Genomic DNA, 16,780 nt, shown 5'->3' with positions numbered 1-16,780 from the left:
TAAAGATGTTTTGTGGAATGTATGTTTTGGTTTACCTTTGCCCTCTCACTTGAAATAGCACACAATTACAGCATATAAATACCATGGAAAATCCAGACATGCTTGCCAATGGTTGTCTCACAAACTTACTTAGAGATGGTAACATCAAACAAATCAAATTCTTGCATCACACTACCGGTATTCAGATTTAAGGTGTTTTATAAAATTTCCATATTTGGAGTTGCTCAAAGAACTGTATTTCATCATAGGTACCTGAACAAAATCCCAAGCAAGAAATAGCAGTGATACCAGTTAACTTGTTCTAAAAGTTACTACTGTAAAAGTGGATATTTTCGCGCAACTAATTTTTCACGCTTGGCCAGTTAAGAAGAGTTTCGCATGTCTTTAATTCAGCGGAATCAAGACCAGCTACTGGAACATATGGCACGCAAAAATATTCGCGTGCTTTTATTTTCGCGCTAGCTTCTGGTTGCGCGAAATGCGCGAAAATTTACTGTGTTGATTTTAACAGTTATCCCTCGTTTTTGGGTGGCTGGTTACTTATTCATGCATGTAAATACACTGCATTTCTTTCTAAAAACTATTGGTGTTCGTGGGGTGAAGCCTTATAAAATCATATTTCTTCTTCCTCCCCTGCCCCTTCAAAAACCTCAGCCCCAGCCCTTGCCCCTTATTATCAACGTCCACTACAAACTTCTCCTACTACTACTACTACTTACTGCTTATCAATTTACTACTTCTTCTTCTTTTTCTTCTTCTTCTTCTCCTCCTCCTCCTCCTCCTTCTTCTACTACTACTGCTATTAGTACTAGCAGTCGTACTACTTCTACTTCTACTTCTCCTTTTTCTCCTTGTCCCCCTCCCCATCCTTCTTCTTGAAGCTGAATGATTAAGTAGAGAATTCAAATGAAACACTGTGTTTCAAAGGTACGACCCTTTGTGTGACATCACAGATCTACACAATATGCAAGGGATTGTTAAAGCAAAATGTCTAGGTAACAGCATAATCAGTTTGAATGGAAATTTTCCATCTTCTGGATATTTCTGCATCACACTGTGAAAAAAACAACAACAATAGTTTCTCCTTGACATTGTCTGAAATTTAAATAGATTCATATATGATCTAATTCTTTGAACTGATATGTTAGTAAAAACAATAATTATGAAAATAAAGAAATACACAAATTTTCTAATCACTGAGGACAAAGCAGTATTCCAATTGACCGAGTCAAAAGAGGCCTGAGTTTTAATCCCAACAGAATCTTTGTCAGAGGTAAAATGACAAACATGATAGGTAAGCACAAACTTGATCCCCTTTTGACTTGATTTCACTCCAGTCTTACTATCATTGCATATGCAATGCTCAACAGCTTCCTTTTCTCAATCTGTGAACTGAGTATTGTTCCATATCACAGCAAAATAAAAGATGTATGGAACTTTCTGTGGGGATAAAATTTGATGAATAATTTAATCTACTCTGTCTGCATTCAACACCATACTGACCAAAAATGGCTGATTTCATGATTTTTTTTTTCTCTGTAAGAGGACTTTTCAGTACTTTGACTCTGTCTTAATACCCACTCTATCAACTGATGTCCAGCATCAAATGATGGCTTGTTTTCTAAAGATCAATATTTATACATCAATTCGTTCTTTGTGATATTTTAAAACTTGCAGACAGAAATAATAATCTTTCTGAAATCTACCTAATACATGGCCTGAAGGAAAATACCACTAATAAAAACCTGCCATTATTTCAGAATAATTATCAGAAAATACATTAAGCATGAAGTATGATCTATCTTTATAGGAAGTTTTACAATCTTGTTTTTAACACTGAAATTATAAATTTCAGGAGTTTTCCAAGGGGATGACTCCACATAGTTACATAAAGATCTAGAAAACATGCATGTATACATCTAGGGTTTTTTCTTTTCACTCTTGAATTGTACATCCATCAATTAAATTTATTTAAAAAAAACAACTTTCATTTGACTACCTGTTTTGTTCACATCCATTCAATATCCTTATTTGCCAAGATTGCACTTCAACCATTCTGCTCTCTCACAGAATTTGTGTGGTTTCAAACATTTTGTCCATTTATTCTTATAAATCAATTTCCTATAAATTGCATTCATATTGCAGGAGAGTCCGGCAAGCAAATTTACGGTCTATCACTATTGCAATAAAATTTCTGAATACCAAGTAGCACAAAACGTAGATATCAGTCAATTCTCCTTCTTCAAACTGTCTTAACCTTCAATCTCGATTTAACACATCTTTTTTATACATAACAATAATTCAATGTATCAGTAGACTAACTTCTTACTCACTATCTGATTTCTCTACACCCACTCACAGGTACACATGTATTTACAATGTACATGAAAGGTGTTACTTTTAATTACAAAGTGTAACTTTACATTACATTCTGCTCACAAGTCAGTTCTGTACATGAAGTGAAAATTATTTTCAAAAAATAATTCCTCTGTCACTAAACTCTGTACAATTTTACATGAGATTAAACATCTGATTAAGGAAAGAATAAAACAATAGGCAGCCACAACTCTGTCCACAAGTTGGAAGTAATAACATTTTTTTATTTTTAAATCTTGATATTGTGCATGAATGTATGTGCATAAAGTGTGCATTATTAACAAACCAGCATGAAGCATGAAGCCCTTGGATACAAGCTCTAGGGCTCAAGATACTCACTGGTACTACTGGACTCAAAAGTTGAAATATTTGATCACAGGGAAATACACTGTGGCTGAGCAGACATATTCAACTCATTTGCAAGCTTGTATACAGGAAGTCTTAAAGTTTGGGTAATACACTTCAAATGTCTTTTTTTTTTTTTTTTTTTTTTTTTTTGGGGGGGGGGGGGTTGTATTTTTCTTTTTTTTTAGATAATACATCAAGTCTCGGTACATTTTGAGAAACATGCTAAACACCCTCTAGGGTCTCTTTGTGTCTATTAAGCATTCATTGATGGTATGCTAGGCCATGACATAGGCAAACCAGTCAACATGGCACTGAAGAGTTACAGGGATCACACTGAATGAGATTTTTGATATATGAAAACCAATACTTGAAAAACAATACCAGGGACTCTTTGTAATGATGCATACCACATGATGACTGATGTCAATCAAATTTGGGGGGGGGGGGGGGGGGGGGGGGGGGGGGGGGGGGGAAGGGTGCCAGAAGGATGGAGGTGTCCATTTTCTCCCTGTATGATTAGACAGTTAAGAGTGTAGTATTTGCAGAGTAAAAATCAATCAGCAGATTTTAAGAAAAACGTATTGGAATACTTCATCAAACTCTTCCTTGACAGAAGTGCTACTACATGTAGCACAGTGTCAAAGTAGGGTTGCCTAAAATTCCAGTCTCGTCTGTTGGATCCTTCATTATAAAGCTTACTTTCTTCATCATCATGGCAGACTCTATCAACACCCTGTTGCCAGTCACATGTTGCCTTGGGGTTTCAACCTCACTCTTCTACTATCTTCTAGCAACATTAGTAAATCATTTGTAACACGCCGTTCAAAGTGCAAATAACCCCTACAGCAGCCATAGTGTAGGGTCATACAACATTCACTTTTATACACAAAGTTCTTGCAAGTATCAATGATAGAATTCCATTTCAGCACTGTAATGATGATATATTACATTGTACATCCTACAGCATGACTGGCTGTATTTCTTTTCTCTTGGACTCCTCTACAGGTCTCATTTTCACTCACTTCTAACCCTCTCCACAACTGTTTGTATTCCTTGCCATGATACACCCTACACGTCATTGTAATGTTGAGATCTATTCCCTCCATTAATCTCCACAATCCATCACTCCTTTATAATAGATGTCTTCACAGCTGTATAAATCTGGTCTTACACTCTCTCCTCATCTTCATTTCCATCTGCATCTGTTCCTTCTGCTGTTCTGCTCTAAGATTTGACATCCGGTTGAAATTTATCGTCCCTAAGTTCCTAAAGCGATGAGCAATCTTGGTGATGGCGGCCTGAGCTCCCTCCCGCTCCAGACTGTCTGTTTCAGTCTTCTCTGTTGACGTTGTACTCATGAAGCATTCTTGGAGGGAGTTCTCACTGTGGGCACGGAACGCTGCTCGATTTATTGGTGAGTGGGGGGAGTCCACCAACAAGTGGTCATGGAAATTTTCTGGCAGAGGATTGACGGTGAGATCCATGGTGCCAAAGTGGTCCTCTACCATTGGGAGGTGTATAACAGGCATTTGATTTCTGCGTGGAGATTTAATGCTTGGCCGGCCCTGATGGGAATCTCTGACATTTCCACTCATCTCTTTACTCTGGGAACCATCATTTGTATCTACTTGAAAAACGTCCTGGGAAGAGCTGTCAGTCTCATCACTATTTCCCAGTGGTGTCATTGATTGGAGTGGTCTTAGGGCATTGTGTTTCACATGGCTGTCACCTGACATCAGTCTTGCTCTCCCTACAGGGTTAGCATTGTCTGATGGGGTTTCCCCTCGACGACTCCCTTTGCGTGACGTGAGTCGTCGCAGGCTGAGGCTCCTCTTGTTCCGTTCCTGGTCTACAGCCAAGACACCACACGTAGTTAGGATTACTTCTCCATCATGTGATAGCATGCTGGCATTCAGAGGGTCATCATCCACATTCTCTGCATTCCCACCCAAAATCTCCAGACAGTCACCAAGGCTCATACTGTCATATGATGTGTCACTTGATGAGGTGTCCAAGATTTCATCATCACTGTCACTGATGACAATACCATCCAGCGCATCCTGACTGCCTTGCTCCCCTGAGAAGCCCTGGTTCTCTACCCCAGCTGACTCCTGCTGGGGGATGGACTGACGCTTACGTAGCCGTACTTTCTTCAGTGGGTTGAGGTTGGCCACCTTGTCCCCCATGGACTGGAAATATCGACTCATCACCTGTGCCCTGATTGGCTTGATGAGCTGACGGTTTGTCCCTGGGGAGCTCTGCGGCTGACTGGAGACATTGCCACGGTTTCTCTTTGCCAAGACAGACTCTGGTACAAACTTGTCCTGTAGCCACATGGTGAAGCGTTTCTGTGAAGTCAGACGGATCACTTCCTGAGAAGTTTTACTCTTCTTCCTATTGGACAGCAAGGAGAATTTTATCATCTTAGATCAACACCTGTTCCTTCATTATCGTTTTGTTAGCTGGCAGAAATTCATAATTTTCTATTCCATGTCCAGTACACCCTCCATTATACCACTATGGTACTCAATTTGCTTAACCCAATCCAATCAATTTACTTTAAAGACACGATGCAAAAGTATATTCTAACGATTGATATTAGAGTGTGGGTTTTTCCAACAGCAGGAAAAAAGATGCCAAAACAGCATATCACTAACTGGTATACCTCTGTCGCAAGTACTTTCAGGCAAGGATCTCATTCAATAAGTTTGAGTTCAATTTACTGTACATCACATATTTTGCTACACTACTACAATTTCAAGGCAGGCAATGACATATAGTTTATATTGGTAAATTTCACTCTTAGAAAATGATAAAATTTGACTGCATGGAAATGTCTCGAGGCAGGTAGAGCATTACAATCTACAACAAGTGATGTAATAAAAGCTGCCTTCAATTTAGGCTCAATTATGCAGTGCACTGTGGGATACAATTACAAAATGCCTGCAATGTGATTTCAGCTTATAATAGGGTGTTCTACATGGTTTGGTTTGGAGTTACAAGATAAACACAGAATTATTGCACAATACTGTAGTTTAAAGGACAAGTTCACCTTCATAAACATAAGGATTGAGAAAATGCAACAATATTAGTAGAACACATCAGTGAAAGTTTGAGGAAAATTGGACAATCGATGCAAAAGTTATGAATTTTTTTAATTTTTGTGTTGGAACCGCTGGATGAGGAGACTACTACAGCTTGTGAGTCATATGCGTACAACAGTATAAAGAAAATATAAAAGAAAATTCAACATATTTTCACTTTTGCCGCATAATAAAAGAGCAATTGACTTGCCTCTTTCTAAAGGCAGGGGGAATAATATTACCCATAACATTTATCGGTAACGAGTCAGGGGAATGTGTACTTTTTTCAAAAGATGGAATTTTGTGAAATTCTCTTTATATTTTCCTTATATTGTTGTACGCATGTGACATCTAAGTTATTCATACACTGCAGTAGTCTTCTCATCAGCGGGTACTACACAAAAACTTCAAAAATTCATAACTTTTGAACGGATTGTCTGATTTTCCTCAAACTTTCAATGATGTGTTCTACTAATATTGCTACATTCTCTCAATGCTTCTTGTCCAAGGTCACAAGTACCTACAGAAAGACACTCACTTCTCCATTTTGTCTTCTACCACTTTTAGACCTAGGTTGTTGGCGGCTCTGGCTTTGGCAAGTGCTTCTACTACTGCGTGGAGAATATCTGGAAGATATCATCAAAATATAAAACAATGATTATTAAAAAGTGGTAGAGTCACTATTCTTGTATGTCAAAGGAAGGAGCACACAAATTTGAATATTTGATTGAATTTGCTCGTATAATAGCATGTCAATCACAAAAAAAGAAGCTGACAATTTTAAAGCAGGTGCTGGTTATCATCTAGTGATCTAGTAGGCATGATAACACAAGCCCTATAATTATCATCATCATCATCGTCATCATTCACACTACCAAGATCATCATCATTCCATTGTTACTGCTACTCGCACCACCATCACTGTCAATATCAGCCCCATCATAACCATTTCATTTTTATGATCACCATACCCACTATATTTTCTCATCCGAACAACTACCTCATTATAGCATTAATTACAACAAAACCCAACATCACTATCATCAGAATCACCATCGTCGTCATTCTGATCCATGGTCAAGTTCATCACAATTTGAATTATCACACATACCTTCACTACATTCAATGCTAACATCATCACTACTACTGTATATGCTGTTATTTTCGCGTACAGATATTTTTGCGAATGAGGAGGTCACAGACTTTTTCGCGAGATGTTGTTTTTGCGAATTGACACCTATGGCAATTTAAATGTACTATTACTCTAGCATCTGGTGACATTTTCACGTGTTGTTAAATTCGCGATCCAACTGTGATTCGCAAAATTCGCGAAAATAACAGCTTATACAGTATCATCATCACCATCACCACCAACACCACCATCATCATCATCACCATCACTACCAACACCACCATCATCATCATCACCATCACTACCAACACCACCAAAACCATCATCATCATCATTATGACATCATGACATCAGCCACACCTTCTGCTGCTTCCTTGGACTGGCTGGGCAGGGCCTTGAGGGTGCTGAAATAGCCCTCCTCCCCCTGGACAGAGTGATAGATGCGGACACAACGCTGTTTGGCATGGGAGAAGAACGTAGTTGCCGATCCTGATTGAGAAACAAAACACAAAGAAGTTTACATTCTCACAAAATGAAGAGAAAAACTAGGCTTTCAAACCACTCTGTCTCACTGCCAACCTACTTTATACAGATATTTAGAATTACATTGTGGAAATTCGCCAGTTCTCACTATGTCAGTCAAAAATTACCACCAACTATTTTCACACGAACAAATTTTGAACAGAAAAAACCCCAAATGGAATATTGACATGAAAGGACAGCTGGAACCTAAATTGTGAAGAATCAGATCACAGCTTCAAAAAAATATCACGCAGGAACACAAACTTCATCACCCACTCTACAGCCATAATACTGTACTATCTGCTCCAATCACAATTTGACACCTACTCAAAGTGTACTGCTTTAAGGTTAATTTCTTTTTAACAAAAGTGTGGGCTCTTTGCAAGTTGAAATGTCTTGCCGAAGGCTAAAATCAGGGAAGGGTCTGTGCAATTGCTAGGACAAACCACAATACATATTCTTACATGAATCACAGGTTGTGAAGCTTAAATAGCTTCAGTAGATGACATAGGCCTTGAAATGAAATTGATGGGAGTCCCCATGTCATTTTTGTTGTTTTTTCTTTCCCTTAAGAACTGCGAGTGAAGTGAGGTAATCATTGCTTAGATAAGAAACAAACAGGTATGGAGGCAAGCTGTGCAATATCTTATCAGGACAAGCCCTGATAAACAACTTCTTGTTTGATGTTGACCCACTGATCACCATCAACCTTTGAAACAAAGTTGTCTTTACACAGAATGACTGCAGACTCCGGAATCATTTTTTTTTTTCTAGAAGGAATCAGTCCGGCATTTCCCTCTTCAATAGTTTCTTTTCTCTGGACGTTTGATTTCACCCTAATGATTCTCATTAAGCCGTTTGGGACATGTACATGTTGCTCCTCTTCACAATCTATGACACAAGACCCAAAGATTTGTCATGTAAAAAGTATGACAGTTTCTCAATACTCCACTGTATGACCTCTAAAAGGAATGAGGGAGGGAAACACTCAGGCCCCCTTCAGGGGCCACCTGTATTATTTGTTCCTCCCAGGGTTCATTCACATCTGATGGCGTATGTAATGAGAAGATTACGATGTTATTTTGTAGCAATGGGTGTGTTCCGTGCTACTGTTGGTTGACTTTGATTAACTGGGAATCATGGGTTTTAAAGAAGAATAAGAAAATTGTAAATATGCTGTAAGAACCACAGAGCACAGATGACTTAGAACCAACCATGACTGCAATATAGTTAATTTTAATCCTGGGTTGAGGCTGAGCTAACTAGGGGGGCAAAAGAAAACTAGTGCAGTTCTTACCTATACCCACAGCAGTCATGGCATCTATCGGGATCCTTTCATACTGGGTTATCTTCTCTGCTTCATCGTCATAGCTGTACATTGGAGAAATAATGCAATAACATAACATGGAAGTGAATGAGAACTGGTAAAAAAGAAGATTATTTGACTGCATTTCAGCAAAGTGAAGTTACCAAGTGTGAATTTTAACATGACATCATTGACTGCTGACACATTACATGGTATTTTGTTCAAACACTAGTGGAAAACTGACACTGTGGGAGGGTACATATTAATCCATTGAGCATAACACAGCAATACCAATCTTGGCTCAACTACACATGCAGTTCAGCTGTATCAGTTTATAAAACTGGTAGAAAACTCAAAAACTACCAAACATAAAACAGTTTTCAACATCACATTCCATATATCCATCACGATGAGCTCGAGGTGATATCACACAAATCAATCACCTCCCAAAACTGAGATATAAACAAAAGAATATTCTTGTTTCACCCAAGCATTTAATGTTATTCACCTTGCAATATAGTAGGCTTTCTCTGAGATGATCAGCAGGATATCCCGGTCATCATCCCCATTGTCATCCAGGTCCCTAATGAGAGAGAGAAAAAGACAAATTATATGACAAAACTTACTCCAAGGAATATTCAATCAGGATTCCCTTTATTAACCTACATTAAACAACAGAACTTCATTGATTCACTCCAACTTCTTAACCGTATTCTAACTGGGCTATTTGAGACCAAGTTTTTACTGATCAATTTGACAGATCTCGGCCGCCGATCACGCGATCGCCGCAAAATTTTGCCTGAACATAGAGCCGGATTTCAACTACAAGATTACATGGTCATACAATAGAAAACTGTTGATTTCATATTTTTTATAAATTAATTATGCAAATTAACGCATGAAAACATATTTTCACCTATAACTCCATCAAAAAGTCTGAAGGATTATTAAATTTTTGTGTCAGAGTTCCTCAAGACACATCAAACAATTTTCTTGTAAAAAAATAGTGCAATCAAAATCATTTTCTTTTGTTTTTTATTGTTTTGTTAATTTCTTATGTATTTTACTATTTTTTCGAACTTTTGTTTTCTATTGTTTTTTTTGCCAAAATTTGTTGGAGGCACTTTTTCAAGCTTATCTACATTAGAATTGATTTATTTCAATGGTTAAAAGTTGAAATAATCTAATTTATATCAATTAAACAAAAAAACACAGTTTGCATTGGATTTGCACACGAAATCATGAATTCGAGCGGTTTTCGGGTTGACATGCATATGCAAAACATTGCATAACTTCAGAACGGTGTACCCGGACATCGCAAACTTGGTCTCAAAATATGCGGGAGACTTCAATGAAAAAAGTCATGAAACGACGCGGCAAAATCTTTGCGCGTTGCAGAATCGTGGTGCAAAACGTCGAGGGGGGGGGGGTCAATTTGACCCCCCCCCCCCCAGTTAGAATAGGGTTAATCTGTACAGGACTACACTATGTTATGTTTAGCTGCAAGCTTGATATAAAAAACTCAAAAATTATACGAGAACTTCACTTGATGCAAGATAATGCTGTATACGCCGTATATTTAGTGAGTCTAAATTTTCGCTAATGGAGACTTCCTGATGATTTCGTGAGTGGTTAAATTCGCGATCGTGGAGTCCTGTACTGAACGAAGAAATGTACATACGTACGTCATATTCATATCAAGGATCAGAGTCAATAATTTCGCTTGTTTCTTAATTTCACGAACATCAGCTGACTCGTGAAATTCGCGAAAATTAAAAGCTTGCAAAATATTTGGTGTATACAGTACTTTAAAAAAAGAGCCATACAGAAGTCAACAGCAAAAGCAGTGATTTCAAATACAGTGATTTCCAAGTCAAAACAGCATTTCTTGTGATAAACTGATTTTGATGAGATGATTAAAATAGAAGATAAGCAGATTACCTAATAGGTATTTGGTGACTCATAAAGAAAACAAATCATTTGTATTAAAGCCTAAAGCAATATATATTTTCTCTTAATACCAGCCACAATTTTTCTTTGGATGACAACAGTTGTCTCCATGATTTTTGCTTAGCTTAAAATGATGACTATATTTGGAATATATAATCTCATTGTCATTCACTGCACCATACTTTCAACTAGCGAAAAGACTGTCAGGCTTTCTAGTCATGATAGGGGGCAAAATCCTGATTTTCTTTGTCTTTGTTGTTTTGATGTGTATGTAATCCTTTCCACTATGATCACAGGATTGCATTGTTATTGTCCAAGATCTTCACCAGCTCCTGAAAGTTATATTCAACCTTGTTTCTCAAAAACAAAAACAAAACACAACAACCAAACAAACATACAAAATGGCTATGAATTGATAACTTGCTCATTTGAACTAGTCACATTTCTTTCACACACCCACAAAATCTCACAAGGAAATGACTGTGACCACGTGGGTTTACACTGTGACATGAATAATATTTTCTATTTAAATTTGGTAAGCTTTCATACATTCAATTTTTTTTCCACACTCTTTGTCTATCTCTTTGATTCTCTATCTTTCTCCTTGTCTTAGTAAACTCGCAGTCCTAAAAAATCTAACAAGTGCAATAGATAGCAAAATATCAATTAAAAGTCATGGAGGTCACGTGTTTATCTAAATGGATAAATCTCCCATCACTGAGACCAGAGGATGTGTGCCTAGTGTTAAAACTACCCTAAAGAAGGTTGCCAAGGGCAACCTGCCAGCATACCCAGAGTCACAGTCGATGAGGGCCCATCCTCCAAGATACATCCTTGCCTCTGTCTTTGGCAGAAGCAGCCTGGAGCACTGCTGGATTCTCTGTTTGATGTCTTCCTCATCTACCCCATCCCAAACATCTTGGCCCATCTCAGCTGAGGCTTTCTGCTCATCAATCACTGACAGGTCCTCTTGTACCTCCTGGTTACCAAGCATCAGGTCTGTGGAAGAACATCAGTAGAAAGAGCATCACCAAGAGCTAACAGGTGAGGGCCTAAAGACACTACACAGAGTGATTATGTAATTCATTACTGGTAGTCGTAAATCTAACCCCTGGTCTGCATCTGAAACGCATTTACATGTACAACAAATTGAATTTTTCAACATTAACCACACGCTATCATGTAAAAAAACAGAGAATGAGTTTAAAACAATTTCACAAACTATTTGAATTCTGAAAATGAACTTATAGGATATTCTTGGTACAAATAATTGGACTGCATTGCAAAGGTACTATAATTGTGATGAAAGTAACGAATGTTTAATGACTATGTCAGCCAAAATACACAATGGATAGACAACATAGAGAATGAGGAAGTATATATTTAGTAATCATATCCAGTGATAAGTAGGAAAAACACCCATGTAGTGAGACATAACAATGAGTCGTGTTCATCACCTATTTCCCATACATTTTTAACTAGTACAGTGTACATTACATCACAAGCTATCATTTCCTGGATAAAATATTCATCACACTGACCATCTTTGCATAAATTTGCTAACGAAAGTCATAAGTTTACTATCATCCACGCTGTGCTATAATAATGTCTTGTAGTAAAGAAGCAACCAAAATTACACATCTTGACAAACTGGTCAGAGTGACAACACAGAAACATTCTTCATACTCACCGATAGCCACCTGACGAAAGGCATCCTTAAACTGGTTCTGCACGTAGCGATTAGCCGAGTTGTAGCCGTCCTTCATGAGGCCAGTGAACTTGCGCTCACCAGTACGGGTGTAGTCCCCCTTGAGGGCAGCAGTGCCTGCATACTGGCGACTGATGATGTCACCGTTATTTGCCCACATATCCTGGTAGATGGAGCGGATGTTGGGGATAAGACTCTGGTCTGGTAAGAGGAGCCCAAGCTTACGCAGCTGTAAAGAAAAACAAGTAAAAAAAACAATGCAATGAGCAAAGAGGTTCAGTTGTGACTTTATTCTCACTTGGCTGATAGACAGGAGGATCTATGTCTATGCATGCACAGGAATAAGGCTACTGTAAAAGTGGATAATTTTGCGCGACTAATTTTTCCCGCTAGGCCGGGTAAGAAAAGTTTTGCGTGTTTCTAATTCCACGGAATCAAGACATCAACTACAGGAACATATGGCAAACAAAAATATTCACATGCTTTCACTTCCGCGCTAGATTCTTGTTGTGCAAAATGCGCACAAATTTCAACACTGCAAAAATTTCCACTTTTACAGTATATATATATATACTTGTTTGAAGACAGGACGGCACTTAATCACTGGTTTCTATGCTTGAAAGCAACAATCTACATACTAATGTACAGAGTAGTACTCTCATACCACCATCAAAGAGGCTTTCTACTTCTCAATGGCTTTTCAAGAGAATGAAATTTCCTCAGGTATTTGAAAATGAAAGTAAGATGGTTTCTATTTATTTTTTCCAAGTACTTCCTCAGCCTCTCCCTTGTGATAATAAAGTAATACAGTAATGCCTTACAAAGTACACATAACACTTGTGTCCCTAAGTATGAGAAACTGATGCTTTCATATATGGGAAACCATACCACTCAATGAATGTATAGGCCACTGTATCATGCACAGAATGTCTGTAACAGCACAGTCTCATGGGGAGGTATGAGACTACATAGCAAGTCTTAAGAGCTCATTGCATACACTGTGCTACAAAAGTCTATAATCTGGCTTGTGCATTTCAGCATCAACAACAGGTTGATAATTTCCCTGTCAGCTATGAGTATAGAGGAAAGAGAAGCTACCCTGCCCCTCTTGCTTACACCTCACAATTTAAAGCAATAGCATCAGAAAATATGACCCCACTCCAACAAAAACAACACAGACCTACAAATAAAGAGGAAAATTCAAACTGAGCCAATCTCAAATATGACTGACTCTCTCACGATGTTCTAATCTCCAAATCTCTTTCTCTACCTCTCACGAACAAAACCTCTCATTCATTTCATATATATCAACATCTGAATTTGTAACTCGTACATCAAATTAGCATACCAGTGGTTTACCACTTGACTGGTATCCCCCAAAAAGGCATAATTTTACCTCCATAAACTTTATGTGTCAATTACCTGTAACTTCATCAGCATGAAGCACAGACGCTGGAATCTTTCACCACATGTTTATTCCCTGTAGATTGTACATGACAAAAACTGTTCTATCTGATCTCATTGCAGGCTGTTTGCTTCAAAACGTTCATGTTTGTTTGTTGTTGTTGTTGTTGTTGTTGTTGTTGTTGTTGTTGTTGTTGTTGTTGTTGTTGTTGTTGTTGTTGTTGTTGTTGTTGTTGTTGTTGTTGTTGTTGTCTGTTTAGGGTGTTTGTTGGTGAGTTTTTTTTTTTTTTTTTGTATCTGACACATCATTAATAGACCCTACCTGAGTCCTGAGTACAACTCTTGCCAGAGCTGTCTGAACAACATTGGTCCTGTCCAGGCAGTCCATACAGTTCACTCGGAACACTCCTCTCTGCTCCAAAATCACCCCCTCAGCATCAGCCCTGGTGGAAAAAACAAACTTGCAAATTATATCTTGTCTCCATGGAAACATTTCATCTCAATATGTAATCAGAAGCTTTTCAAGCACTTTTCACAAAATCCTGCAAAATTCATGAAAATGAGCACTGACTCACTGCACCATGCTGTTACCCTTTAAAGCAGATGCTAAGGATTATCTTTACTAGAATTTAGATTAGAATTGACAAATCAGCTTGAATGGAATATCTGCTGGGCATAAATATAACCACTGTGCAGCAAAAAGCCAGGACTGTATTCAAAGTCTCATCAACATTCTGTCATTTTGGTTCAAAGTAAGGTTGAAGCTGAGTTGATTACAAATAAGATAGCTTCAACAAAACTAACAAAATATGATGAAAATTACGAAGATTAACCCGTTGAGGATGAGTCCTGATTGTACTCAGGCAAGTGTCAATGGGAAATGTGTGTTGTAGCAAAATCAGTCCGTCCTCATCGGGTTAAGATAAAGACCTCTGTTTTACATGGTCATATTAAGAATGCAGGATGGCTTATCAAAAGAGCTGTTCTTGGGCTGCACTCTCAACAATTCACCAAACAGTGATGCATAACAAAATTGTAAAACCTTTGCCTTTTGTAACAAATCTCTTTGGGATATGTTTCATGTTGCACTACTTGTTTAATACAGTGCAAATCAGGAATTGTAGGACAGTTTCACAAGTGGTTGAATTTGTGATTGAGAAAAATGATAAAATGAGAAAGAATCATTCTTTAATTGATTAACAAGAGAATTATCACTCTTAAAGAGAAAAGCAAATTTCTGATTCAATGATGATATACAATGCATTTATGTCACAAGACGCAATATTTTGCCGACTTGTAAATTTGCAAATATCAGTCAACTCACAAAATTAAAATATAAATGCAAAACAAAACAAAATCACTGCAAAATACCTAATATATACCATATAGCCCCACATAAAACAATTTTGTTTGTTCTTTGACTTACCAACAATATCTCATCTCTTTGATAACATCCCTGATACTCTCCAGCAGTACAGACACCCTGTCAAATCGCATGCCTCGGCTGTGAATGAAATAATCATACAGAACTTCAGCTTTTATCTTTACACTTGATTATTTCACAAAAATTCATGTTGCCCATCATGATCTGGCAGTAAATTTGTCCCTTATTCTCTCTACTACACTCATAACCATTAGTGACAAGTGTACATAAAAATGTGTGGAAAACCATTAAAACTAGAAATATCACTTAAGGTGATTAATACCCACGCCCCGTGACGACAGTCTTACCCGAGGAATGATCTTTCCTTGATCTTCTGCCATTTAAATGCCGTTACCATGGCAACGCAGCTTCCGACACGTCCGAAAAATATGTCTTGCACATCTTCCCAAGACTATTGTGTGTGCCACATTTCATAAGCTTTTGTCAAAAACTGAGGAAGTAGTTCAATCCACAAGATCTTTCCTTGATCTTCCACCATTAATATGCCGTTACCATGGCAACGCAGCTTCCGACATGTCCAAAAAATATGTCTTGCACATCTTCCCACCAAGACCAATGTGTGTGCCACATTTCATGAGCTTCAGTCGAATACAGAGGAAGTAGTTCAATCCGCAAGATCTTTCCTTGATCTTCTGCCATTTATATGCCGTTACCATGGCAACGCAGCTTCCGACACGTCCGAAAAATATGTCTTCCACATCTTCCCACCAAGATCAAGGTGTGTGCCACATTTCATAAGCTTTGGTCAAAAAACTGAGGAAGTAGTTAAATCCGCAAGATCTTTCCTTAATCTTCTGCCATTAATATGCCGTTACCATGGCAACGTACTTTCGGGTACTGTCAAAAAATGCGTCTTGCACATCTACAACCAAAGGCACACATCTGTACCAAGTTTCATGGAAATTGGGCAAAAACTGAGGAAGTAGTTTGCAACACAAAATTTTCCATCATTTTGGCTCATAATATGTGAGCTGTTACCATGGCAACATACTTTTTGTCACTGTAAAGAAATGTGTCATGCTGACCTATATCCTAAGACAAACATTCAATATGAATTCCATGAGAATTGGAAGAACACTGATGAAGCAGTTTTGCCATGAAGCATTTTGCCCTATATTTTACCAATAACATGCCGTTACCATGGCAACGCACTTTTTGCCACTGCGGAAATATGTGTCTTGCACATTAACATATTCAGATGAACATCTGTACCTAATTTCATAAAAATTGATCAAAAACTGTGGGAGGAGTTCGCGACGCAAGATTTGTACCCATTTTTGCCCATAATATGCCGTTACCATGGCAACGTACTTTTGGGTACTGTCAAAAAATACGTCTTGCACATCTACAACCCAAGGCACACATCTGTGCCAAGTTTTATGGGAATCGGTTGAAAACTGAGGAAGTAGTTCGCGACGCAAGATTTGCAACAGACCGACCGCCCGACCGCCCGACCGCCCGACCGTCCGCTGATTCCTATATACCCCCTTCAAACTTCGTTTGGCGG

The 16,780-nt window shown here is 38.2% G+C and overlaps 1 protein-coding gene across 1 annotated transcript in view; it reads right to left on the bottom strand.

The window, feature by feature from the left end:
• Window positions 1-3,219: 3,219 nt before the first annotated feature.
• LOC139725255 (phosphatidylinositide phosphatase SAC2-like) overlaps window positions 3,220-16,780 on the bottom strand; it is an 80,449-nt gene continuing 66,888 nt past the window's right edge. Inside the window, exons 10-18 of the mRNA XM_071636347.1 lie at window positions 15,256-15,333; window positions 14,152-14,272; window positions 12,408-12,654; window positions 11,509-11,716; window positions 9,276-9,350; window positions 8,759-8,832; window positions 7,300-7,428; window positions 6,346-6,433; window positions 3,220-5,118 (exon numbers count right to left, since the gene is read on the bottom strand). Of these exons, the coding sequence (XP_071492448.1) occupies window positions 3,870-5,118; window positions 6,346-6,433; window positions 7,300-7,428; window positions 8,759-8,832; window positions 9,276-9,350; window positions 11,509-11,716; window positions 12,408-12,654; window positions 14,152-14,272; window positions 15,256-15,333 (2,269 nt within the window). The 3' untranslated portion in view covers window positions 3,220-3,869. The remainder of the gene's footprint in view (window positions 5,119-6,345; window positions 6,434-7,299; window positions 7,429-8,758; window positions 8,833-9,275; window positions 9,351-11,508; window positions 11,717-12,407; window positions 12,655-14,151; window positions 14,273-15,255; window positions 15,334-16,780) is intronic.

This window comes from Diadema antillarum, unplaced genomic scaffold (assembly GCF_040938485.1).
Source record: "Diadema antillarum isolate AM-2024a unplaced genomic scaffold, OU_Dant_1.0 seq00000029_RagTag, whole genome shotgun sequence".
Taxonomy (NCBI): domain Eukaryota; kingdom Metazoa; phylum Echinodermata; class Echinoidea; order Diadematoida; family Diadematidae; genus Diadema; species Diadema antillarum.
Note: the sequence above shows the minus strand (reverse complement) of the source record. Positions and strands in the feature narration are given on the sequence as shown.